At 32.1% G+C, this 24,268-nt stretch overlaps 1 protein-coding gene and 1 long non-coding RNA gene across 2 annotated transcripts; one reads left to right on the plus strand and one right to left on the minus strand.

Annotated features, from left to right (window-relative positions):
- Positions 1-5,383: 5,383 nt before the first annotated feature.
- On the minus strand, positions 5,384-7,316 carry LOC112733000 (uncharacterized). Its single transcript, XR_003168171.3, has 2 exons — positions 5,939-7,316; positions 5,384-5,813 (listed from the first exon to the last, which is right to left on the minus strand). It is a non-coding gene; the product is annotated as an uncharacterized lncRNA (long non-coding RNA).
- A 5,535-nt stretch (positions 7,317-12,851) lies between these two features.
- On the plus strand, positions 12,852-17,214 carry LOC112733001 (oxysterol-binding protein-related protein 1B-like). The gene is made up of 10 exons (XM_025781841.3): positions 12,852-13,582; positions 13,656-13,988; positions 14,072-14,171; positions 14,381-14,706; positions 14,815-14,970; positions 15,182-15,349; positions 15,462-15,602; positions 15,791-16,027; positions 16,130-16,243; positions 16,527-17,214. Exons 1-10 carry the CDS (start codon positions 13,178-13,180, stop codon positions 16,698-16,700), a joined length of 2,154 nt encoding a protein of 717 aa, XP_025637626.1. The 5' UTR covers positions 12,852-13,177; the 3' UTR covers positions 16,701-17,214.
- The last annotated feature ends 7,054 nt before the right edge of the window (positions 17,215-24,268 follow it).

Raw genomic sequence — 24,268 nt, forward strand, 5'->3', positions numbered from 1 at the left:
TAGTGGACACTTAACTCCATATATTTTTCCTATCTAATAACAATATAACATTCCACGTGATAGTGACTGTTAATATCAATATTTTATTAATATATTAACTAATCAACAAATGAAGAGACTAATAATTGAATTAACAGTTTAAAGATATTAAATATGACCATTTCAAAACTAAAGGATTAGTTTGATCATTGTCTCAAAACTCAATGACCAATTTAATTATTATCTCATTTATAATGTATAGCTTTTAAGATTTTTTGTAAGTTCAAAATAATTATTATTTTAAAAATAAATAAAAAATATTATTTACTAAGATATAATTTTTTTTGGATATTATATGCAATTCACTTAATAAATAAGCTTAGTTCATCCACTAGACAAAATATTCCTCAACCAAACAGTTCAACCAGTGAATAGAAGAACTGTGTGTTCTGCAATTTAATTTGATATAATTTGTTATGATTTGAAATATTGATATATTTTTTAATCAATTTGATTTTATTTAAAATAGTTTAAAATTTTAAAATTTTTCATTTTTTAATTTAAAATTAAAAATAATGATGTAATTTTATAAAAATAAAAGTACTCATATTATTGTACTCATATGATTAATTGTGTTTATTCGTTTTTAAAAAATAGTTAATTGTTTAAAAATAAATGTCTTTGTATTATTTTTAAATTAAATTTTGTTTTAATTTAATAAAATTTAATACGAGTATGTTTATTTAAAATTTTTAATTTAAAAATAACACAAAATACGTTTATTTAAAATAATATGAGTATGTTTATTTTAATTAAAAATTTAAAATAATACGGATATGCTTATTTAAATTTTTTAATTTAAAATAATACTAGTACTCTTATTTTTAAATTTAAAACTAACGGTTTTAAAGAGTTAATTTGTTTTCCAAACAAAATAAACATAGTTAATTATAGGAGAATAATGATACAGATTACGATTATGTTTATTTTTATCAAATTAAATTAAATTATTAATTTAATTTATATCTATTTAAAATTTTAAAATTATTTGAATAAAATTAGATTAATTAAAGAAAATATCAATACGATCCAAATCGTACTAAATTATATCAAAATTAGGTTACACTAGACGAACTGCATGGTTGAAGAGCATTAATTCGCCTAATGAACTACATATAATGTCCAAAAAAAATTAGGCTTATTTTTTTATATAAAAAAAATTGGGTTTTTTTTGTTAGAAATAGCCGTTTATAATGTATATACAAGTTAGTGGATGTTGTAGGTAGGGCTGGCCCAACATGCAGGACACATGCTAAGTCAGCACGAGGAAGCGTAGTGGACACGTGTCAGTTGTTGATTCGATGCGATTCCAACACATAACCTACGTGGTAGATTTTTCTACCTATAAAAATTGAAGTCGTCACCATTTTACTTCATTGCAAGAGAGGTATTTTAGTGCATTGTTAGTGTGACGAAAGACACTGCAAATATAGTGGTTTACCACAACGGTGAGATTATACGAAATACATATGAGGGGGTGAGTTTTGTGTATGAGAATCCATTTTCGATTGTGGTTCTATATACTATGATATTCGCATAACTATAGTACAGTCTCTATCAAAGCATATAGAGTGATATTTTAAAGAGGGTGAACGATATTCTCTACCAGAGTCCGGTTATCATATTTAGCAATCTAATACAGTTTGAAATTATGTTAATCGTTGACAAAACAAATATTCAACGTATGTTTCATATTCACCAGAAAACTCAGATGCAACACCCAATGATTGAGTTGTATGTTGAGTTTGAACGTATAGCTGCGGATGGGATTCAACATGACCTAGATGTGCAAGATGACTAAGTTGAAGTATACGAAGAATTGAACAGTAATAGCGAAGAGGACTTTGAAGCTACATATGAAACCGGTGACGAGGACGAGGATGGCCATGGAGGAGGTAAGGTATTCTTGAAAAATGTAGTGGTTCCACCTGCAGTCAATCAACCCATAGACGTTCTACTTTTTATGTGTAGCTTGGATCTTGACACCATGTATACACTAAAATTTTTTGAATATGCAAACATAGGTACGTGAGAAGTATGTAATACGTTTTTCTTAATTTGTTTTTTGGATGAATCGATGAGCGGCAATTTATTTTTTCTATAGGTGTTGTTGATCCTGAGGATGGAAAGTTCAAGATCAGAATGGAATACAGTTCTAGAAAATTGGTAACTACGGCAATTTAGAGTTATACTATCTCTAGAGGAGTCGATTACGTTATTTATGAATCCGAGTCACAGATGTTCTATGCAAAATGCAAGACATATGGCCGTGGGTGTGATTGGTTTATCCGAGTCAGTTTAATACGAAAGAATGGTTGTTGGGAGATACAGAGATACAACGGGAGGCACATGTCCTCCATGAAATGATTTCACAGGATCACTCCAAGTTGGAATTGAACACAATTGCTGAGGCTATGAGACCATTGGTTGAATTTGACCTACCCATAAAGGTGAAATCTATAATTGCGAAAGTCTAGTCATTGTTTGATTGGAAAAGTAGAAGTTGATAGCCAAAGTTTTGGTGGCTGAGAAGAATCTTACCAAGCTTTGTCATTGTGGTTCTCGGCAATGGTTCAGAAGATACCTGGTTCACAAGTCTAAATAGAAACATGACCCCTGTATAATAGGAGTGAAAATGTGGGCGATGTCAGAATACTTCACCGGGTATTCTAGAGTTTCAATTCATCCATTAGAACTTTCCAGCATTGCAAGTCGCTGGTTCAGGTTGACGGTACACACCTTTACTGAAAATACAAATGTTGCCTTTTTGTTGCAGTTACACAAGATGGGAACCAAAATATTGTGCTGATTGCTTTTGTCATTGTGGAGGTTGAGATCGCTGATGGGTGGTACTTTTTCTCAGTAATTTATGAAGGCATGTTATTTGAAGAGACGTTGTAGGGATAATCTTCGATCAACATGAGTCAATCTGGGTAGCAATAAATCATAGCAACGGTGATTGGCAACCTCCAAGAGCATGGTAGATATACTACATTAAGCACATCGGTAGCAACTTCATAAGCTTGTGGTCAACATAGACTATTCAAGGATAGTGGAGGAGTACAACATCAACTACAAGAGTTTGCAAGAGCAAGGCAAAGCATATACTAAGTTGTGCGACAACATCGGAGTTAAGAATTGGGTATTGGCATTTGACGAGGGACATCGATTGGGTTACATGACGACGAACCTTGTTGAGTGCATCAATTCAGTGTTGAAAGGTATCAAAAATTTTACTGCGTTGGCACTCATCTGAGCAATATATCATCGGTTGAATGAGCTATTTATATGGAAGAGTATTGAGGCTCACCAACGCAAGCGTATTGGATTTATTTACTCTGAATTGGTCACTCGACGAATAAAAGCAAATATGCAGCATGCAGGAAACAGTTATACACTAGTTTGATAGAAGAAATGAGGTGTTTAAGGTGTGCAAAATGCCTAGTAAAAATTGTTAGTAGTTGATCTTGCATGCCGGATATACGATTGTGGGCGTTTTCAGGTGGAGCAACTACCATGTCGCCATGTTATTGCTTGTTGTACTAACCAGTGCCTCGATTGGCATGTGTATGTCAATAATATATACAAGATGTTAGAGATTCACAAGGTCTACAGAGTGGAGTTTGTCCCGTTAGACAATACAAAGACATGGTCTGCTTACCAAGGACCGACAATGGTCGCTAATATTGTCGAGACAAATGTCAAAAGGTCGTCCTAAATCGACCCGCTATCTGAATGAAATAGATTCATTGGAAATGCGTGGTCCTTAGATATGCCGTCTTTATAGGAGACAAGGTCATAGTCGGAGTAGATGTCCTCAGCGTGCTGGACCAAGTGGATTTGGTGATAGTGGTGGTTCGTAGGTCTTTTTTGGTTATTGTATTTTTAAGAGTGACGCAATGCTAATCCACTGCGATGACTTGGGCAGGCTCAGGGGCAGTTTGTGCATACCCATACTGGCACATGACTTGGTCTGCAGGGTGCCGTTCGACATACTCGAATAACAGCAACGATTTCACTGTGTCACACACCTCAAGGTGTGCACGTAGGTCAGTAGGTATGATGAGCCCTTCATACAATCGCAAGACAAAATACAACATATTATTAGAAAATTAGATTATTAAGTGTGAATCTGCTCAAAATTATGGAGCAGTGATAGATACTTTACGTGGACATATGTCGTAGACTTACCTGCGAAAAGGGTGGTAGCTAGCAATCGGAAGATGCAACATCTAACGTATCACTGAACAGATTCTCAAGTGTCTAAAGGAGGTCTATCTCTAATATGACGAATCTAAGACAACTTTATGTATCTTTTGGAGGAGCTACTAACAGTGGGTTTGTTGCCAAAAATTGCTAGGCTCTGGTTGATCAAGAAGTCATAACTACTATCCGTGTATCCGGTCAAAACCTCTCCATCAATCGATAGGCCATATATATGTGCCACGTCTTCGACTCTCACTGTAACCCCACTGATCAACAATATGAAGGTGTGAGTTTTTAGTCTCCAACTCTCCACAAGAGCAGCTAGCAATGCAGAATGTCCTCTGATCTCCAAAATTCTTAAGATCTGGTAGAATTCAATTGTCTGTAAGGCCTCATCAACCGCCGGATGCCACATCTCCGGTAAATCAAATTTATGGGACAGAAGGTTCTTATTAACTTGGTGTAACAAAAAATATTTATACTAATTATTTATATTGTTTATTAATTTTAATAAATACAAATTAGAATAAAATAACAATATTATAACAAAAAATAAAATAAAAAAATAATTATAGAAAATTCAATATTTTTTATTAACATTTATATTATTTATTAATTATAATATATACAAAATAAAATAAATTAATAATATTAAAACAAAAAAAAATAATTATAGAAAATTCCAAAAAAATTATTTATTAGTATTTATATTATTTAGGTTTAATTACTCTGCAGGTCTCTATAGTTTTACCGAATTTTCAATTAGGTCCCTATACTTTTTTTCTTTTCAATTAGGTCCCTATACATTATTTTTTTTCCAATTTAGTCCCTATTAACGTTAAACGTCAAAAAAATGTTAGTGAATTGTGAAATTACTTTTATACCCTTATGGACCTAATTGAAAAGGAAAAAAAAAAGTATAGGGACCTAACTGAAAATTCAATGAAACTATAAATATTCAATGAAAGATATTCCTATAATCCCTTTTATTTTGTCACTATTATTCTTTTGCTTATTTATTATATACAAATTATACCAGAAATACCTTCTCTTTTTTTTTTTACTTTCAAAATACCTCATTTTAAGAACATACAAAAAAAAAGAATGGATAAAATGAAACAGAAATAGTAGTAATAAGTATATATAAAATTCAGTTTCCATCATTCAAGTATTTATTATGATCATGTAACATTTTACATTTATGTGGATTCATAGAATATAGTATCATATCATGGTACACTTTAAAAAATCACAAAAATGAAAACTATAAGGCTATATAATTTGTGTTATTGAAATTTGAAATCTAAAAATGAAAACCATAGAAAACCATAAGGCTATGTAATTTGTGTTATTGCAGCCTCCTACTCTCTGAACTAGCATAGGGATCAACAATAACATTGATAATGGCCGATTTCTAAGCCGAGAAGAATGCTGAAAGAGCAGACTTAAGTTCATCTGGTGTCCCAACAAGATGGCCTTTTCCACCAAAAGCTTCAATTAAATCATGGTAGCTTGCTTTCAGAACAAAGAAGTCGGAGCAGGATCATATTTGTAAGGTCCATTCATCTCTTCGGGAGTTCTCCGGTCACACAGTCAAACATAATAAATTCATCGAACAGTCATAACTTGCCATTTAACTTGCTATTTAATAAAGAAATATAAATGATCAAACATATTTCAAAAAGAGGAGCACCTTCTCTTGAAGTAGCAGCAGAACCAGCATCATAATCCACAACCTCAAAACCATAAAACCAATCCACAAAACTGCATGAACCAAAACAAGAGGCATGCTACAAGCCAAAGTCACGGCAAGATGAAGAGTTTAAGGGAGAGGTTGCTACTCTTTGTGTAGTTCCATAATTTGCTATTTATGTGACACTAAGAGAAATTCGTTCTAAGCTTAGTGTGCTACAGAAAAGGTAGAATATATGAAATTCAGTAAAAGTAGCTTGTGAACATATATAAAATTTGGATCAAAATATATATATATATATATATATATATATATATATATATATATATATATATATATATATATATATATATATACCAAGTAAGCGATAAGGGTATGATCAAGTCTAAGAGAAAAAGCATATCGAAGACTTTTTATCCGAAGACTTGGACAAGTATTGCAAACCAGCATTATGACAACAACAACAACAATCAACAATAAACAAATTTCATAATCAACAATAAACAAACTTTATAATCTAAATCTCTAAAAACAATGAATATTTTGTTGTAAATTCACCAAATTTGTAGTAGTTCTTTAATCATGATCCAATCCAAACCTAATAAAAGGGACAGTGATATATAACCAAGAGCACAATCAATACTACTTCCCAAATGAACAACATCGGTCATATTAATTCAACACATCATGTTACTCACAAGATCCCATTAAATAAAATAAAAAACACAATTATTTCCCATAATTATCGGTCTATGAAATATTAAAAATAAATAATTTAGTATGACAGAAGCCAAAGGCTTCAGTGTTTTCAGACAAATGAAACAATGAAACATCAAAATCGTTCCTTCGAGAAACCTAACAACAACAAAGCATCAAAATTCAAACAAAAAAATACTTTCAAATTCCAATCAAACTATTATCATTAATTTATTATATTCAATCAATTTTAAAATTAAAAAATTAAATAAAAAAAGAGGTGAGAAACGGAATTGACACTCCTCCGACGGCTCCACTGGCGAAAAGGGACTTGCAGATGGTGTGAAGGCGTAGGAAGGAGCAGCGGCGGCAGTGACGACGCCTTCATGACTAGCGAGCTTAGCTTTCTCGGCCAGAGTAACGATCTTTGTGACTGGAGATTCACCGCTCTTCACATCTTCCGAAGCCATACACAGAAGGGATCGACTCTCTCTCTCTCTCTCTCCGATGGATGCGGTGGATCGGCGGCGTCGAAGGTTGGTAGCCGAACAATAAAGTCAGAGGGAGAGAAAGAACGATTGAGTGAGTGAGCTCACAACAATTGCACATGCTTTCCATAAATTTTCTTTTTTTTCCCGTTGGTTTTAATCAGATCTGTGAAGTGGACAAGAGAGTAGGAGGTGAAAAGGGGATCAGAGGCAGGGATGGGGTTTCTAAATTAAAAAATGTTAAAGGGCATTTTTGAAATTTAAAAATTATTGAAGTGTTTTAAATGAGGTTTTTTATTTTTAATTTTAGAAAATTCTTTTTTTAATAGAATATTCTGTTATCTTAAACTTTTTTTTTATGGTAGGGACTTGATTAAAAAAAATTAAATAATTTAAGGATCCAATTGAAAAGAAAAAAAGTATAGGGACCTAATTGAAAATTCGATGAAACTATAGGGTTTAGGGTTTAAGGGTTTAGGGTTTAGGGACCTGCAGAGTAATTAAATCTATTATTTATTACTTCTTATAAATACAACAGAAAATAAAATAATAATATTAAAATAAAAAATAAATATATAAAGTTTGAAAAAATTATTTCTTTATATTTATATTATTTATTAATTTTATTAAATACTAGTTAGAATAAAATAATATTATAAAACTATAAAAAATAATTATAGAAAGTTTGGAAAATTTTCTTTATTGATATTATATTATTTATTTACTTTAATAATTAAAATAATAATATTATAACAAAAAATAAAAAATAATTACATAATATTCAAAAAATTTATTTATTAATATTTGTATTATTTATTATTCTTAATCATAACAAATTAAAATAAAATAATAATATTATAATAGAAAATAAAAAATAATTATAGAATATTTAAAAAATTATTTATTGATAATTATTTTAGTCATTAATTTTAATAATTATAAATTAAAATAAAATAATATTTTCATCACATAAAATAAAAAAATGAATCAATTGATCAACTATACCAATATTGCTAATAATAAAATTAACCAAAATAATTGCACTCAAGATAGTATATATTAACCAAATAATAAGTTTTAAATTAGTAAAAATAATAAACTTACGTAATTATGTTATCTCAAATAGTTGACAATATGTTATGCCACCGATGTATAATTACGTACTATATTTACTAAGCATGCATTTATAATTTTTTATGCATAAATCTCACACAAGATATACTAAATACTCTCTCTAAATACACTGAAAATTCTATTGTTTTTTTTTTACTGACTTCACTCAGAAAAAGCTCTTTGTTTCTCTTTTCTTCACTAGCAAACTCGTTTGAGAAGGGAGGGGAGCTCACCTAGAAGGGACTTTTAAAGCTTTTACTCTGCTATGTCGTATGTTCTCGGAGCAGGCACGCCTCCTACATGCAGCCAGACAGTCAACACTTATTCACCGTGTTGCATGAAATCTCTGAAAAAGCGATGAAAATCTCTCTGCAAAAGTCAGCAACACTCAGCCTCCGTGTTGACCAAAGCAAGCCACGCGTCCTTCTTCCTGCAAAGGCTGGTTCCACCGCTTAAAATACGTAGGTTGTGTGTCAATAGGAGCTCGCCACGCCTCCTCTTTCTGTGTAAAAGTTGGTTCCACCAAAAGCAACACACATATTGTGTGTTGGTTCAGAGATACTGCAAGTCCACATTTCTGCATAACACATCATAATGGAATATAGATACATAACACTCAAATATTTTTCATATTAAAAAAATTCTGAAAAGATTACATCCTGATAAATAATATTCATTTATTTTTTTTAAATATTTTTTTTAATTTATAAAAGACAAAATCCATAAATTTTAATATAAGCATACAATAAAAAAATCAACATTATTTTTAGGAGTTAAAATTCATTTTAGCCCTTGAAATTTCACGTCCGCTTCAATTTCGACCCCAAAATTTTTAAGTTACCCAATTGAGACCCCAAATATTGAATCGTGATTTACGTTTGTCCCTGCAGTGATCTTCGTTAACAGAGCATTGATGCGGCACGATAAGTTGCCAAACTATATTGCCACCTGAGTATCAGATTGCCATGGTGGAACGCTGATGGATACATGATGTGGCAAAGGTTAAAATAACCCAAATAAAGCCCCTGAAAATAGACTTAAAACCCTAAATTACAGCCCATCTTCGATCTTGTTGGGAAGATGATGGGTTCAGGTAGCCAAGCTTTTGCGACCTCTACGAGGTCGCATTTCTATGGCGTCTCTGCGAGGAACCCTAATCGTGATAGATTGGGGAAGAGTCCAAATTAGTGTGGCTATGGAATGCGTCTTGTGCTTCGGTAGTCTAGGACACATGCGAATCTCGAGAGACCTTTTTATGGGTGTCCAAATTATAATATAAATTATTTGCTGTATAATTTTCCCTTTATGTGTTGTCTTCTTCAATCTGTTACTGGACTGCAATTCTTCTTGGATATTCTTGTAATATTTTGTTTCTTTGTTGTTGCTAAAATGACATACAGCTGAAAAGATGTGGTGTGGTTTCTTTGTGTGTGCAGATAGTGAGAAAGAAGACAGCATAGTGGAAAGACAAGTACTTACAAACAACGATGATAATTGAAAGATGTGTTTAGCATGGAGAATTAGCACAATAAATTCTGAGATTAGATGTTTAAAACTGTAGATAAGTTTTTTGAGCTTGATGATTTGTTTGTTTGTGTCTTTATTATTATTTATGGTATAAGTGTAGGTAAGATGTGATTAGAAATATGTAACTGTTTGTATAAATTCGTAGTATGAAGCAAATCAATGTAAAAACAAATATATTGTTGAAGCATCCTTCTTACAAAGATACTGTAGCTGTTATACAATTCTTAACAAATAAATCTTAATATATAAAATCTACTAGAACTTTTTATAAGTTTCAAAATTTGTCACTACATAAATGTATTCAAAATAAGGCATGCATAGCATAACCAATATCCAAGGGCATCGTTTGCCATAAACCAACCAAACACAAACTGAGCAACATAAACTTGATAAGTGTATGAACAAAATACAACTCAAAAAAGCATTAATAGCCAAGTCACAAAATATGATAACCATGCTCCAATCACAAAAAAAAAAAAGAAGGAAAAATTAACATAATACTAAGGCATATTCTTAATCTAATTATCTATCACTTATTTTTAGGAGGTTTAAACTCTTGTTTCGGCCTAGGTGTGGGGACAAATTTTATATATGCAGCCATCTTTAAAGATGTTCAGAATTTGCTCCCTGCATTGGATCAAGACTTGCTGAGCTTGGGGTTGGAGAGGATTTTCTTTTAGGTAGTAGTTTGTTGGGCCTCCCTATTGGGGTCACCTATGTTACCATACCACAAATACAATTAAGTTAGTGGCATAATTATAGCAAATATATAATCATAAATACAATTTAAATCTAAAATTAAATTAAGTTAGGGTGAAATCACTTTATCTCCATCTTCTAATTGTGAGCTAGGTGGTCGGGTTAGCACAATCTTTGAAAGAGTGATAACATTTTTAGGAACATCATTAGTAACAACATCTTTAGCACTATCAATAAGAGTCTCCAAAAAAGTCACTTGAATGTCTTCATCTAAATTATGCACAATGACCTCATCCTCATCACAGAAATCATCAAGGCATAACTTGGATTTCTCCTTACCTTTCTTATTTTTACACTCCCTAATCCTTGCCGTAGCCACCTTACAATCAGAATCATAGTTACTCGAGTTTTCAAAAGCCTCAAGTCCAGGCCTATAAAACTCATCTTTCGCACTCTCATAAGAGTCACTGCTCTTACTACTCGAGAGGGTCACTGTAACCACCTCACCAGCAACCTTCTTCCCTTTCGGAGCAAATCTAGAAGCTGATTTTGTCACCTTTTTAGGTAGTGATGTAGTATTTTTTTGGTAGTACTTATTTTTAGAGTAAACTTAGATTTCTTAGTTATAGTTGGAGTGAAATTTTTAACAGTGGTGGTGGTTAGTGTAGAGTTCTTAATAGGATTAGGTTTTGCTTTAGAAGCTAGATTGGTAGGATGTTTATCATGAATTTGGATGTGGTCTGAATTGGTGGTGAAGAGGTGATCTGGGCTGGAGCTGAAGAGGTGGGTTGGGTTGGAGGTGATTGTATGGGCTAGATTAGAGCTTGGAGGTGCAGTTGTGGGTTGGACTGGACTCACAGAGGTAGGCTAGACTAGAAAAGTGGAGGTGGGCTCCATAGGGGCGTTGGATCTGGACTGGCCAGCATATATGTGGGTGTTTTGGGTAAGAGATGTGTTTCGGATACATGAGGTGCTTGAGTTGGAGTCAATTTCAGGTTCTTCTGGAATGAGAGTCATCTCAATCAACTCTAGAACCTCTACAGCCTCAAGTTCAGATACTCCATGCTCAAGATAGACATGTACAACTCCATGATTATTCATTACATGAAAGCACATCTCAAACAGTTCATTGTCACTTGAGAGTGCTCTCAATTCACTCTTCAATGGCTTCCCAAGAGCTAGCCACCAGCACTCCTTCGACTTGTCATATTTCAGCACCTTGTAGTATTTTCTTATTGAGAAGACATCTATTTTGTCCTCATCCAGTCCAACCAAGTTATCAATGTGGTCTCTGATATAAACCACATCTCCACCTTGATTGGCTCTCAAATTGTCCTCCATGATAAAAAAAAAAAAAACAATTGTTATTCCATCATCCATCTACAATACAAATTCAATAACAATAACATCAGTTATATTTTTAAATAATATGTCAATAGTGTTAATATCCTACCGTTCAATTCTATATAACTGATCCAAACACTTCGAATTGGATTTATATTTTGTTCAAAATAAAGTAATAAAAGTGAAGAGCTTATAATTATAATAAGAAACAATTTAAAATAACTGCTTTTACTTGTATAACAATGATAATAGTTTGTGTAATTTTTTTTTCTAATTTGTATTATATATATCTTTATTTGTATGAACTAAAAATAGAGAACAAATAATACACATACAAAACAAATAAAAACTTCTTTAAGCTTGTTGTCCAATTCTTTTTTCTTGTTTATAGAAATACAAAACAAAACATTTAAATAATGATTACCATTTTTAAGTTCAGCAAAAAAAAAAAAAATCCAAAATCTTAATCTGTTTAAAATCTACAAACTAACAAAACTCTAAACTTAAATTGTAACACAAGTCAACACACAAAATAAATTCTAAATCAACAGATAAATATAGAACAGAATCTGAAAAAATTATAAAAATTTTTTTATTATTAACCTATTTTTCAGCCTTTGTTACTATGCGGATGTTAATTCTTTAACAACCTCTTCAAACAATATGGGAGAAGATGAATGTTAATCATGAATGATTCTCTTTTGTAAAAGTTATGCATGCAAGAGTCTTAAAACAGTGTCGTTTTGATAATTTTAATGTGACAATTTAATGTGCTACATCAACGCTTCATTAACGGAGATCACTGCAGAAACAAACATAAATTATGATTTAATATTTGAAAGTCTCAATTGAGTAACTTAGAATTTCAGAATCAAACGTCGAAATAAAATTTTAGAAGCCAAAATGAGTTTTAACTCTCCTTGGCCGAAAAATACACTCAGATGTAATAATCATTAAAGTCAACAAGGTTTGTATTTTGTCAGGAAGTCAACAGCAATAGCTAGTGCAAGTGTGCAACAATACGCAAAGCGGGGATTGGGGCTTTGATCTCTGTTTTTGGTCTTGAAACGTTTTGACTTTTGGGGCATATAGGAGCAACCCATAAGGAGTCCAATTATTAATATTGGTCCTAAGCCCATCTGTTATTAGTCAATACGAGCATAACCCAGAAGAGAAACAAAATAGAGTTGATGGCAGGGCGCCAAGAACGCTGTCCCTATGAAATAGATGCGGAGGAAGTAGCTACTAGTTATGTTCCTCTTCCTCTTCCATTGGCGCGTCCAACTGCATTTGGCTGCTATGCATCGCTTTCGTTTCTTTTCTTCTGCTCCTTTAATGATCGACGCTTCATCAATCCACAATCAGCGGACACATGGCAACCTCAACGGCGTCGTTCCGATCCCTTGGCAGCTTCAGCAGCGACCGCATTGATTCGGCGCGGTTCTCCCGCAGCAACACGATAGCCGCCGATGAATACCGCTTGGGCGAGATCATTGAAAATAATAATAATAATAATAATAATGACAATGGAATAACAATATCGGGAATGCTGTACAAATGGGTGAACTACGCTCGAGGGTGGAGATCACGGTGGTTCATTCTCGAGGATGGTGTCTTGTCTTATTACAAGATGGAGACACATAACCTGCTTCTCACCCCCTCCGCCGCCAAGATCGTCGGCCAAGAGTCTCTCCGTCGCCTCCCCGCCGATATCCGTTGCACTTCCCGCCAATCCCAACCCCAACCGGAACAACCCCTTGGCCAGTTCCATCTCAGGGTACGCTATTATCAGCATTTCTCTTGCAAGAATATACTCTATCGTTACATGAAATTTGTTCTGAATGATGCAGGTGTGTACGGCACGAGAGAACAAATTAGATGGGAAGAGGTTTTGTGTGTACACGGGAACAAAGAAAAAGATCCATTTGAAGGCAGAGAATAAGGAGGACCGTGCAACCTGGCTCGAGGCCCTGCAGGCCGTCAAGAACAGCACCATTAATAATAGTAATACTTTTTTTTCTCCTCGTTCTTCTTCGTCGGTGGTGGTTACCACCCACAGGTTGAGGCAGCGCCTCTTGGAGGAGGGTCTTCCTGAGGCTGCTATCCAGGACAGTGAGGACATTATGAGAACTGAGCTATCACATGTCCTCAACAACAATCACTTGCTGCATGTATTGGACACGGTACATGTAATTATTTATGATTATGTTAACCATCCATTAGTGTGTACTATTGTATTCACTTCAACCACCTGTGTCTTTTCTAGACAGAAGATATTGACTTGCAAAACCCACACATTAAAAGCAAAAGTCAGAACTCAAGGGATGATGCCAATTCCTATCGAACCACATATGACAATAACAGTGGTGCGTATATATCTTGAATTAGCTGTACAATATACTTATGACTGTAAAGTGTTGGTAATGATAATGCTTTTAGTTGAGAATAGTGACATTCTTTCTGATTTAGTATATGGCCATCCTTGTTATTCTAAATTTATCAAGCTATCATGTTGATCTTTCTAGGATCCATACAACAGATTTTAAATTATTTTTACTGTTTTGATATATTACAGAAGGAAGTGTTAGTGACCGTGATGCATTCTTTGATACTTTTGATATTCTTTCAACATGTTCTGAGAGTAGCACTGGATTTCGGCCTTATAGATTCGGCCTTGATTTGGAACATGAGGATGTTAGTCGACGAAAGAAGTTACCTGATCCTGTTGAAAAAGATAAAGGAGTCAGTTTGTGGTCAATAATAAAGGATAATATCGGGAAGGACCTTACAAGAATCTGTCTGCCGGTTTATTTCAATGAACCCCTCTCTTCATTGCAGAAATGTCTTGAAGATTTGGAGTATTCTTACCTTCTAGACCAAGCATATGCTTGGGGCAAAATGGTTATTTCCTTCTTGCAAGATATGCCTTAGACATAGTTAATACAAAATTCACTTGGAGGCAATTGTTGTCTATAACTGATTCTTACTACTATTCTACATGGTATACAGGGTAACAATGTCATGAGGATGATATGTGTGGCTGCATTTGCGGTTTCAGGGTATGCTTGCATTGATGGCAGGACTTGCAAACCATTCAATCCACTCTTGGGTGAGACATATGAGGCATTGTATCCAGAAAAAGGCATTCGCTTTATATCTGAGAAGGTATCCTATACTTACTTTGGCATTAACAATTAGTACTGCATTGAGTTATAGGTACTGTATATGTGTATATACTCTATATCTTATTGTTAAAAGTTCATTTGCAAGGATATATCATTGTCTCAACATCATGCTAAAGGCATTTTTTTCCCCCTAGTTGTGAAAATAACTGGTGGCTGGAAATAAAATACTTACGGTGCTCATGTTGAGATAGGTCAGTCATCACCCAATGATATTAGCATGCCATTGTGAGGGAAGAGGATGGACAATTTGGGGTGACAGCAATTTAAAAAGTAAATTTTGGGGTCGTTCAATTCATCTTGATCCTGTTGGTGTAATAACTTTGCAGTTTGATGATGGTGAAGTCTTTCAGTGGAGCAAGGTATATGTGGATTTGATTGATGTGCATTTATTACTGTTAGTTTAACAATGTCTCTTCCAAAAGATTGCCAGTTTTCTGTTTAAGATATTTAATTCAACATTTCTACCATCAGGTAACAACAGCAATTTACAACCTCATATTAGGAAAACTCTATTGTGACCATTATGGTACAATGAGGATAAAGGGGAACCGCGATTATTCTTGTATGCTTAAATTCAAGGAGCAATCAATCATCGAGAGAAACCCGCACCAGGTGCTTCTTCTATATATTTATATGGTAGCAACAATAATGCTTTTGGTTTTACCCCTAGCAACCATATGGAAGGGTTGATGTATGCAGATTTTATTTCTCCAAAATGATGAGTTGAATAACTTTTGTTCTAGTTCATAGTCCGTAGACATGTAATATTTCTCATGCTTTGTAATCAAGTTTTGCTGCAGGTACGTGGAGTAGTGGAAGATAAGGAAGGCAAAAAAGTGGCAACTGTGTATGGAAAATGGAATGAAAGCTTGCAGTATGAAATTTTAGAGAATTCTAGTAAAGGAGAAGTAGAAGGGTCTAATGAGTCATCAAAATCACATCTAATATGGAAGAAGAGTGAGCCTTCCGAGTACCAAACAAGATATAACCTTACCAAGTTTGCTATTACACTAAATGAAATCACACCTGAACTAAAGGTAAACAATGTGAATCTATGTAATATTCTCTTTTGTTGACAAAATCCTAGAACAAATCCTCATTGATGATTAGTGTTTAATTACATTTGAGTTGACAAACAGGAGAAGTTGCCACCAACCGATTCAAGATTAAGACCTGACCAAAGGTGTTTGGAGAACGGAGAGTATGAAAAGGCCAATGCTGAGAAGTTGCGTTTGGAACAAAGACAACGGCAGGTATCATTGGTGCAACTTAATCAAATCAAATATTTGAAACTCATTGAGAATCATGGTGGTTTGTGAATAAAATATAGCTGAGAGAAAAATCAAGAATTAAAAAATTTGCTAAATAGTGGAAACGGCTGATTACAATTGAATTATACTTTTATATAGGATGGTAAATATGGTGATTAGTTTCGGAAATATCTAACAAACATTCTAATATAATATCTCTATATCTTTAATATATGTAGTGAATGAGATGAATTTGGTGGTTTTTGATAGTTGACTGTATTGGCAGGCAAGGAAGGTGCAAGAAAAGGGTTGGAAGCCAAGGTGGTTTGCTATGGACAAAAATAGCCATACATACTGTTATGTTGGTGGATACTGGGAAGCTAGAGAAAAGGGCAACTGGGAAGCATGCCATGACATTTTTGGCCAACTACCTACTAATGATACTGATATTGATAAGTGATAATCATGACCCGAAACACTAATTCCCAATTCAATTTTCCTGTGATCCTTGCCTACTCTACCTTCCTTAATCCTAGGCATATTTATAATCATTGCTTTAGTAATTTAAAGCCTAGCTATGAATATAGGTAATTTTGAGTGCACATATATATAGTGGCTAATCAATTCCAACTGCAACTTTTTTCGCAGTCAAAAGCTCAAATCAAAGTTGGGTTTTGGATTGAGTTTAACTTGGAGAAACACAGTATTTAACCAAGATAAAGCTAGATATACCTTGTAGGAAATTAAAGGGGAATCCAACGTATATATGCACTTTTTTTATCTTTCTTTTCTTAATGTTTATTCTAATGAGCCATGGAAGTGATCTGTTTCTGAAGTTTGTTGGGCGAAACGTAATATATAGGGTGGTCTTTCATTATTAAAGTTTTACCTTTCGGTGCAAGATTGGAAGAGTGGTTGATGATTGATAAATGTAAAATTTATTTAATGATTGTATTTATTATAATCTTTACTCTCTTGTCATTTTAATATAGATGCGCCTTTTCAGTTTCTTCAATAGAATAAAACTCCACTCAATCTTTATCTATACCTGGGTTCATAACATTTTTCTATTCACATATTTATGTTGCCTCATGCTTATTGAAGCCGATTAACACGTCCTCGGAATGGACACCACTCATAAAAATTGCAAAAATATTTTTTTTAAGTTATTTATTTAGTCACATTTAAAAAATATACTCTAAAAACATAAATTAATAATAAAATAAAAATTATGAATAAAATTGAAGATGTAAAAGAAGAAATAATTATATTAATGATTATAACTAATATTAATTCGAATTTTTTAAATCAATATAAAATAATTTTTTTTAAAATCTCAATTTCATGATAAATTTTATTCAAAGAATTAAAAAATAATAAGAATTATTGGACTAAAAGTAGAATAATTAGTAATAAAAATTTGTAGATTAAAATATAGATCTTCAAAAATTAGAAAAAATTATTAAGAGAATTATAAATAAAAACCCAATTCATTAAAAATAATTAAATTTGTAAAATGAAAAAAATTAAATGATAATGAAATGAAAGAAGAAAAATAATATTATAAAATTTATAAAAATAATAAAAAATAAAATAATTCACTGAAATTTTTGGTTAAAAATTTAAATTTTAAACAAATTAAAAGATTAGCATTAAAATTAAATTAACGATTTTAAAAGTATAACAACACCTTTAATATATATTATGCAAAAATTTAATATATAATAATTTATTTAATAAATAAGATCAAATATTTTTATTTAAAAATGTTTTAAATATTTTTTGTCAGAGTCTCTCTCTCGTGTGTGTGTGTGTGTGTATATATATATATATAACGATAGAGTTTGTTTGAAGTTAAACGAGTATATATTTATCCAAAAATTAAACATGGAAATCCAAAAGAAAATGGAATCCAAATGGCGTGACCATGATTTATCACAAATGTAATAATAATTTTAGTGTGATACGTCACCATTTAATAGTTTGATTCTGATTAAGATTCACCATACATTAAAAACATTGAATATGACAAGTTAGGCAACTAATATGAACAAAAATAATAGTGACCATAGTATACACGTAGGGCTGGAAGTGAGCTGAGCTGAGTTGAGCTAGGCCAAGCTCAAACTCGGCTCACGAAAATTGAGCTTGACTCACGGCTCGACTCATTAACAATCGAGCTTATTTCTTAAGCTCAAACTCGGCTCACCAAAAGCTCACGAGCTGGCTCGAGCTCACAAGCTGGCTCAAATAAGAGAAATATAGATACATAATCTATAATTTTATATCAATAAATTATAACTTATATATTTTTAAAAATATTTGAAAAGATCAATTTTATATATTGTTTATCTATCAATAAATTATAAATTTTTTATTTATGTCCTATATTAAAATTATATGTAAAAAATAAATATAAATATTAAATAATTAAGATTGTTATAATATATATATAATCGAGCCAGCTCACGAGCTAATGAGCTGAGCTTATCCAAGCTCAAGCTCGACTCATTTAATTTATGAGCTCAATTTCAGGTTCAAACTTGGTCACCAGCTCACGAGCTTAGCTTATCGAACTGTTAACGAGTCGAGCTCGAACTGGCTCATGAGCTGGCTTGACTCACTTCTATGCCGTATATACACGTAAATAAATAACAACGAAGAAAATCCAAAGACTTGACGTTCATGAATCAAGCATTTTTATTTTATTTTATTTTCTCTTATTATATCTAAACCTGTCCAATAGGAAACTGGATTAACAGGAATCTTGATTGCCTTAGGAGCTCTATTCGGTAGAAATATAGCTTTACAATCAGTGACATGTGAGAAGCACTCAGCATTAAGCTATTGAAGGTAACTTTTATAATTTTTAAGATTGAATATTCAATTCAGTCCATGTCTATTTATACGAAAAATAACACTATTCTTAACTCAAAAAAATTGGATAATATAACTTCTATATATTTGTACTGTTTTTGTTATGTCAGTATACTTTGTTAGTATTATTATCTTCTTTATCAACCAACATACCATTTTTTTTCTCTTCTTTTTTTGTTTGACATTTTTTTTTTCTTTTTAAAAGATCTTTATATTTTACTTACTTTTTTCTTTTGCAACATCACTTTTTGAATGATCCTTCTCCACCAAATCATTACCAGTAAAAGAATTTTTAAAAATAAATTTATTAATAATTTATGAGGATTAAAAACACATATATTACAAATAAATTAAAATTGGAGAAGAATCATATTAAGTGTTCAATTTTTAAAAAAAAAATTGGTAACTATGTTTGGTACGTAAACAAAAATAAAATTGACTTTTAATAAATACAACTCGCAATAATTATTTTTAATAAAAGATTTTTAAAATTTAAATGTAAACATGATAAAAACAAAAATATAGGTATTTATTAGTATAAGGAGTTATATTAAATAATTTAATTTTAATAAGCATAAATTAATTTTACACATAATTTTTTTAAACAATGTTAATTTTTAAACCCACATATATAAAAATATTTTTTTATTTATTTATCAAATACAAAGCTATATAATTATATTGTTTTTATTTTTTAAATATGATTTTTTTTTATTTACCTTAAACAAACACCCGCGCGCGCAGGATGTTGTAGTATGCACTAATTAACATAATCAAATCAAATTCACATACATACATACATACGTACATACATACATACATAGTATATAAAAGCAGGATATTATAGTATGCCCTAATTAACATAATCAAATCAAATAGTACAAATTATAACACAGTTGCATATTAATAATTTAAATTTAGTTAACATATTTCTTAAAGATACAAATTAAAATTATTAATAAAAAAATTATTATAAAAATATGCATAAAATTTAATTTCCGATGTAATTATTATGCATTTATTTAAATCAAAAGTTTAAAATCTTCTACAAATAATAATAATCTTCTACTTTTACGATGCATATTAATTAAATCCTAATAATTTTAATTAGATTTATTTAACCTGGATCATCTTATTAATTTATCACGCACTAATTCCAACTTGTTGTATTTAATTTCCTGATGCATAAAATAGATACTAGCACAGTAGCACCAGAGAATGCATAGAAGAGGGACTCCACATTGATCCAACTCTAATTTGTTTTTAAAGAGGAAACCTCTTCCATTGACTATAATCTTGTTTGCATTCAAGTTACAATTAATGGAAATATGGCATTATTATTAGTTAGTACGGAGTAGGTGAAAAATATTTAATTAGCATCAACTCCATTAAGAAGAATAAGAGTGGCTTCCATGTACTAGAGGCCAGAAAATTGTGTGGTTCTCCCCGTGACACCCAGAGATTTTTTATTTAATTAAGTCTAGTTGTAATTACTTTGGTTGTGTTCATAGCAAAGAACAAAGGATGATGATGATGATCTATTCAACGATATGCTATATCACCATATAATGCATCTAATATACTATGTTTAAAATTTTACTCCGTTGATCACGAAATACAACCAATAAAGTAACAAAATTATATTTAAATATGTTTTTATAAAGATATGCAACAAACTAAAAATAGTTCTTAGCACTCATCTAACAATGACTTTAAACGACATACATCATTATAAATTATATTAATTTATGCTATAGGGGAAAATATTTCTGATTAAAATATTATTTTTATAACTTTCATAATCGTCTAATTTGGACAAGGATAATAAAAACATGTATTATGAAGCAATAAAGCATGTTAAATTGGTATAAGAGGCAAAAATAAAGTATTTATGGAAGTATGGAACAGCGATTTCTTCTTCCAATTCGGATCAAAGGGCTAAGCTATTATAAAATCTCAAGAAAGTTATATATTAAACCTATTAGTAGTAATACCCATGTGATAGCTAACAAATATATAATAGAAACAAAATTCCTGGGGAATAAAAAAAGAACACAAATTTGTTATCTTTGGAATTCGGCTGGTGGATGATTTGGATTATTGTCGTTTGAGATCACCATCTGGCCCAGAAATCATTGACCCAAAATATGGTACGATAATATTATTATTTATATAGTAATTTTTATTTTTATTTTATATTTTATATTTTCCACTAGAACATAATACCCTCTTAATCAGACATTACAAAATAGCCATCAGGAAGACCCAGATCACCAGCTCTTCTACTTGGCCATTAGATTCAGAACCTGGGTCTGGGAATTTAAGGAGTTCCATTCTGATCAAGCAGTACAATTAAGTTTTTATGAATTATATATAATAGATGATATTTTAAGAAAAAGAATTTATATACCAACTCTTTTCTATATTTCCATTATATATTATTATTATTATAGATAATAGATAATAATATTTGTTATTTTATTGGTTAACATGTCATATTAATTTAATTCTTATTTTTGTGACGACAATTGTCTAACAAGGCAATATTTTGAATGTGGTTTGCGCAAAAGGAGTTAGTTTAATAGAAGTAGATTTGGTTTTGATTGAGCTTTCCCTTATCAGAAGTTCAAAACTTGAGAATATTGAATGTGTTTTGTTAGTTGAATGAAGGACTGAGGCCCACTAAGCTATGCCAGCGTCACATGCTTTATGCTAGAATTGCATCTTACTAAAATAATCCATATTTGTGGCCACAAATAAGTGAGTTCTTCACGTGATTAAAATAAATGCATACAACCTAAAACTACTAACTACTAATCTGATTATTCTTATGGTTTACCCTTCTCCACCGTGTTTTTTTACAATCAAATTTAGAATAAATAATCATTTTTTACTATAAAAAATTTAAAATTAATTAAAAAACAATTATTATATCTATAAAAAATATTTTTTATTGATTTTGTTTAAAAATTATATTAAATTTCTAAATTATTTCTTTTATCGTTATCAATTTTTTTATCCTTTAAATTCAACTTTTATTAATAATCAAATCACATAATCTTTTTTCAATATACACTCACTCCATATCCTTAATTTCTAATAGAGCAATGCTAGGGGCCAGCAACATTTGTGATTGGTAGCCATCAACTAGCCATCAATGATGATTTGATGGTGTGAGATTGATGTAAGATATCATCCAATGGCTCACATTTCTCTGCTGGTTACATGTTGGCCAAAATGCAATAAAATTGCTGGCCCCCTAGACTTTTCCTTTCTAATAACTACTAATTAAGTAGTCATAGCCTCCACTCAAATGCAAAATTGTTCATCATCTTTGTCACCGCCACACATTTAATTAATATATCAAGAAGCAGTCAAATTTCCGTCTTACTGTAACTTCAATCACGTTATCAACTCTCTTTGCTACCTCGACCAGTTCAAAAAAAATTAAAGTTCATCTATACGCTTGCATCTTTTTCACCCCACCCTTCTCTTCTTGTTTCTTGGGCCTGCACCCCCACACACACACACACAGAGTCGCGTACAGAGAGAATAAAGAAAAGTTACAAGAGTCAAGACTCTAACTAACGAAAACATACTCTAACGGTTATAAAGAAAAAACTGTAGCTATCTCCTAATATCCCCCTCAAACTCGGGAGCGAATTAGAAGAGAGGACCTGAGTTTGGATTTTAGAAATCTAAAACTGGTTTCAGGTAGCAATTTCGTAAGAACATCAATGACTTGTGTATTAGATGGACGTGTTCCACAAAGAAGAACTTTTTCTCGACCCTTTCTCGAACAAAAGACATGTCCAAGGCAAAGTGTTTTGAGCGCCCATGTAGAACTGGATTTGCAGCTAAGAAACAGGTGCCGAGGTTGTCGCAGTAGATAACGGGAGGGTGAGAGAGAGGGACATGAAGCTTTTGAAGAAGGGTCTGCAACCAAATGAGTTCCTCCATTATTAACATAATACTCCGAAACTCCACCTTCGTGCTGTCGTGACTCACTTTCAGTTTCACCTGTTTCTTGTTGCTTCAAAAAATTAAGTTGCTCCCCAAGTAGACACAGAATTCAAATGTGGATTTTCTATCATCCAAATTATTAGCCCAATCAAACGCAAATCATTTGTATTAAAGAATTCTAAACCATGAAACAATGAACCCGCAAGATATCGCAATACCTTTTTTATTGCAGACCAGTGAGATTGAAGAGGGTGATACATATATTGGCTTATTTTATTTAGAGACTATGCAATTCTGGGTCGAGTAATCGTAGCATATTGAAGACCTCAACGATGGAATGATATAGAGTTTGGTCTTCGTAGATATCATCACCCTGATTTGATAGTTTTAGGTTGGTGGTCATAGGTGTGGGCATGGGTTTTGTATGTGTTGTCCCTGCCCGATTAAGAAGCTCCCTAATGTACTTAGTTTGAGGCAAGACAACATGATGATTAGTTAAAAACATAAATTCAATATCAAGAAAATATTCAAAATTCCTAAATCTTTGAGCGAGAAAACATCATTGAGTTGTGAACTTAACAAAGAAATTGTAGCTAGATCAGTGCTTGTCAAAAGGATATCATCAACATAAACTAGTATGTAAATAGTAGAAAATGAATTAGTACGAATGAAGAGTAAGTGATCTGACTTAGTGTGATGGAACCTAAATTTGTTTAAAGTTTATGTTAGAGTAGTAAACCAGACACGGGATGCTTGTTTAAGGCCATACAAAGTCTTATGAAGCTTAAACATAGAGAAAGTAGATGAAGATGAGAATCCAAGTGATTGAATCATGTAAACATCTTTGCCTAAAGTGTCATTAAGAAAGGCATTATTGAAGTCACATTAACGAATTTGCCAACCTTTTGAGAGAGCTAAAGTGAGAAGGATACGAATAGTTGTGGGTTTAACGACAGGACTGAAGACTTGGTCAAAATCTAGGCCCTCCTTTTGGTGGAAGCCTTTCGCAACTAGACACGTCTTATATTTCTTTATCAATCCATCTGGATTTTGTTTGACCGTGAAGATCCAATGGCAGCCAATGATAGTGGCTTTTGGTGGTGGCTCTATAAGATTCTAAGGTTTGTTTTTGAGCAGTGCACTATATTCTTCAAGTATTGCATTTTTCCATTTAGGATATTGCATGGC

This window comes from Arachis hypogaea, chromosome 13, assembly GCF_003086295.3.
Source record: "Arachis hypogaea cultivar Tifrunner chromosome 13, arahy.Tifrunner.gnm2.J5K5, whole genome shotgun sequence".
Classification (NCBI taxonomy): domain Eukaryota; kingdom Viridiplantae; phylum Streptophyta; class Magnoliopsida; order Fabales; family Fabaceae; genus Arachis; species Arachis hypogaea.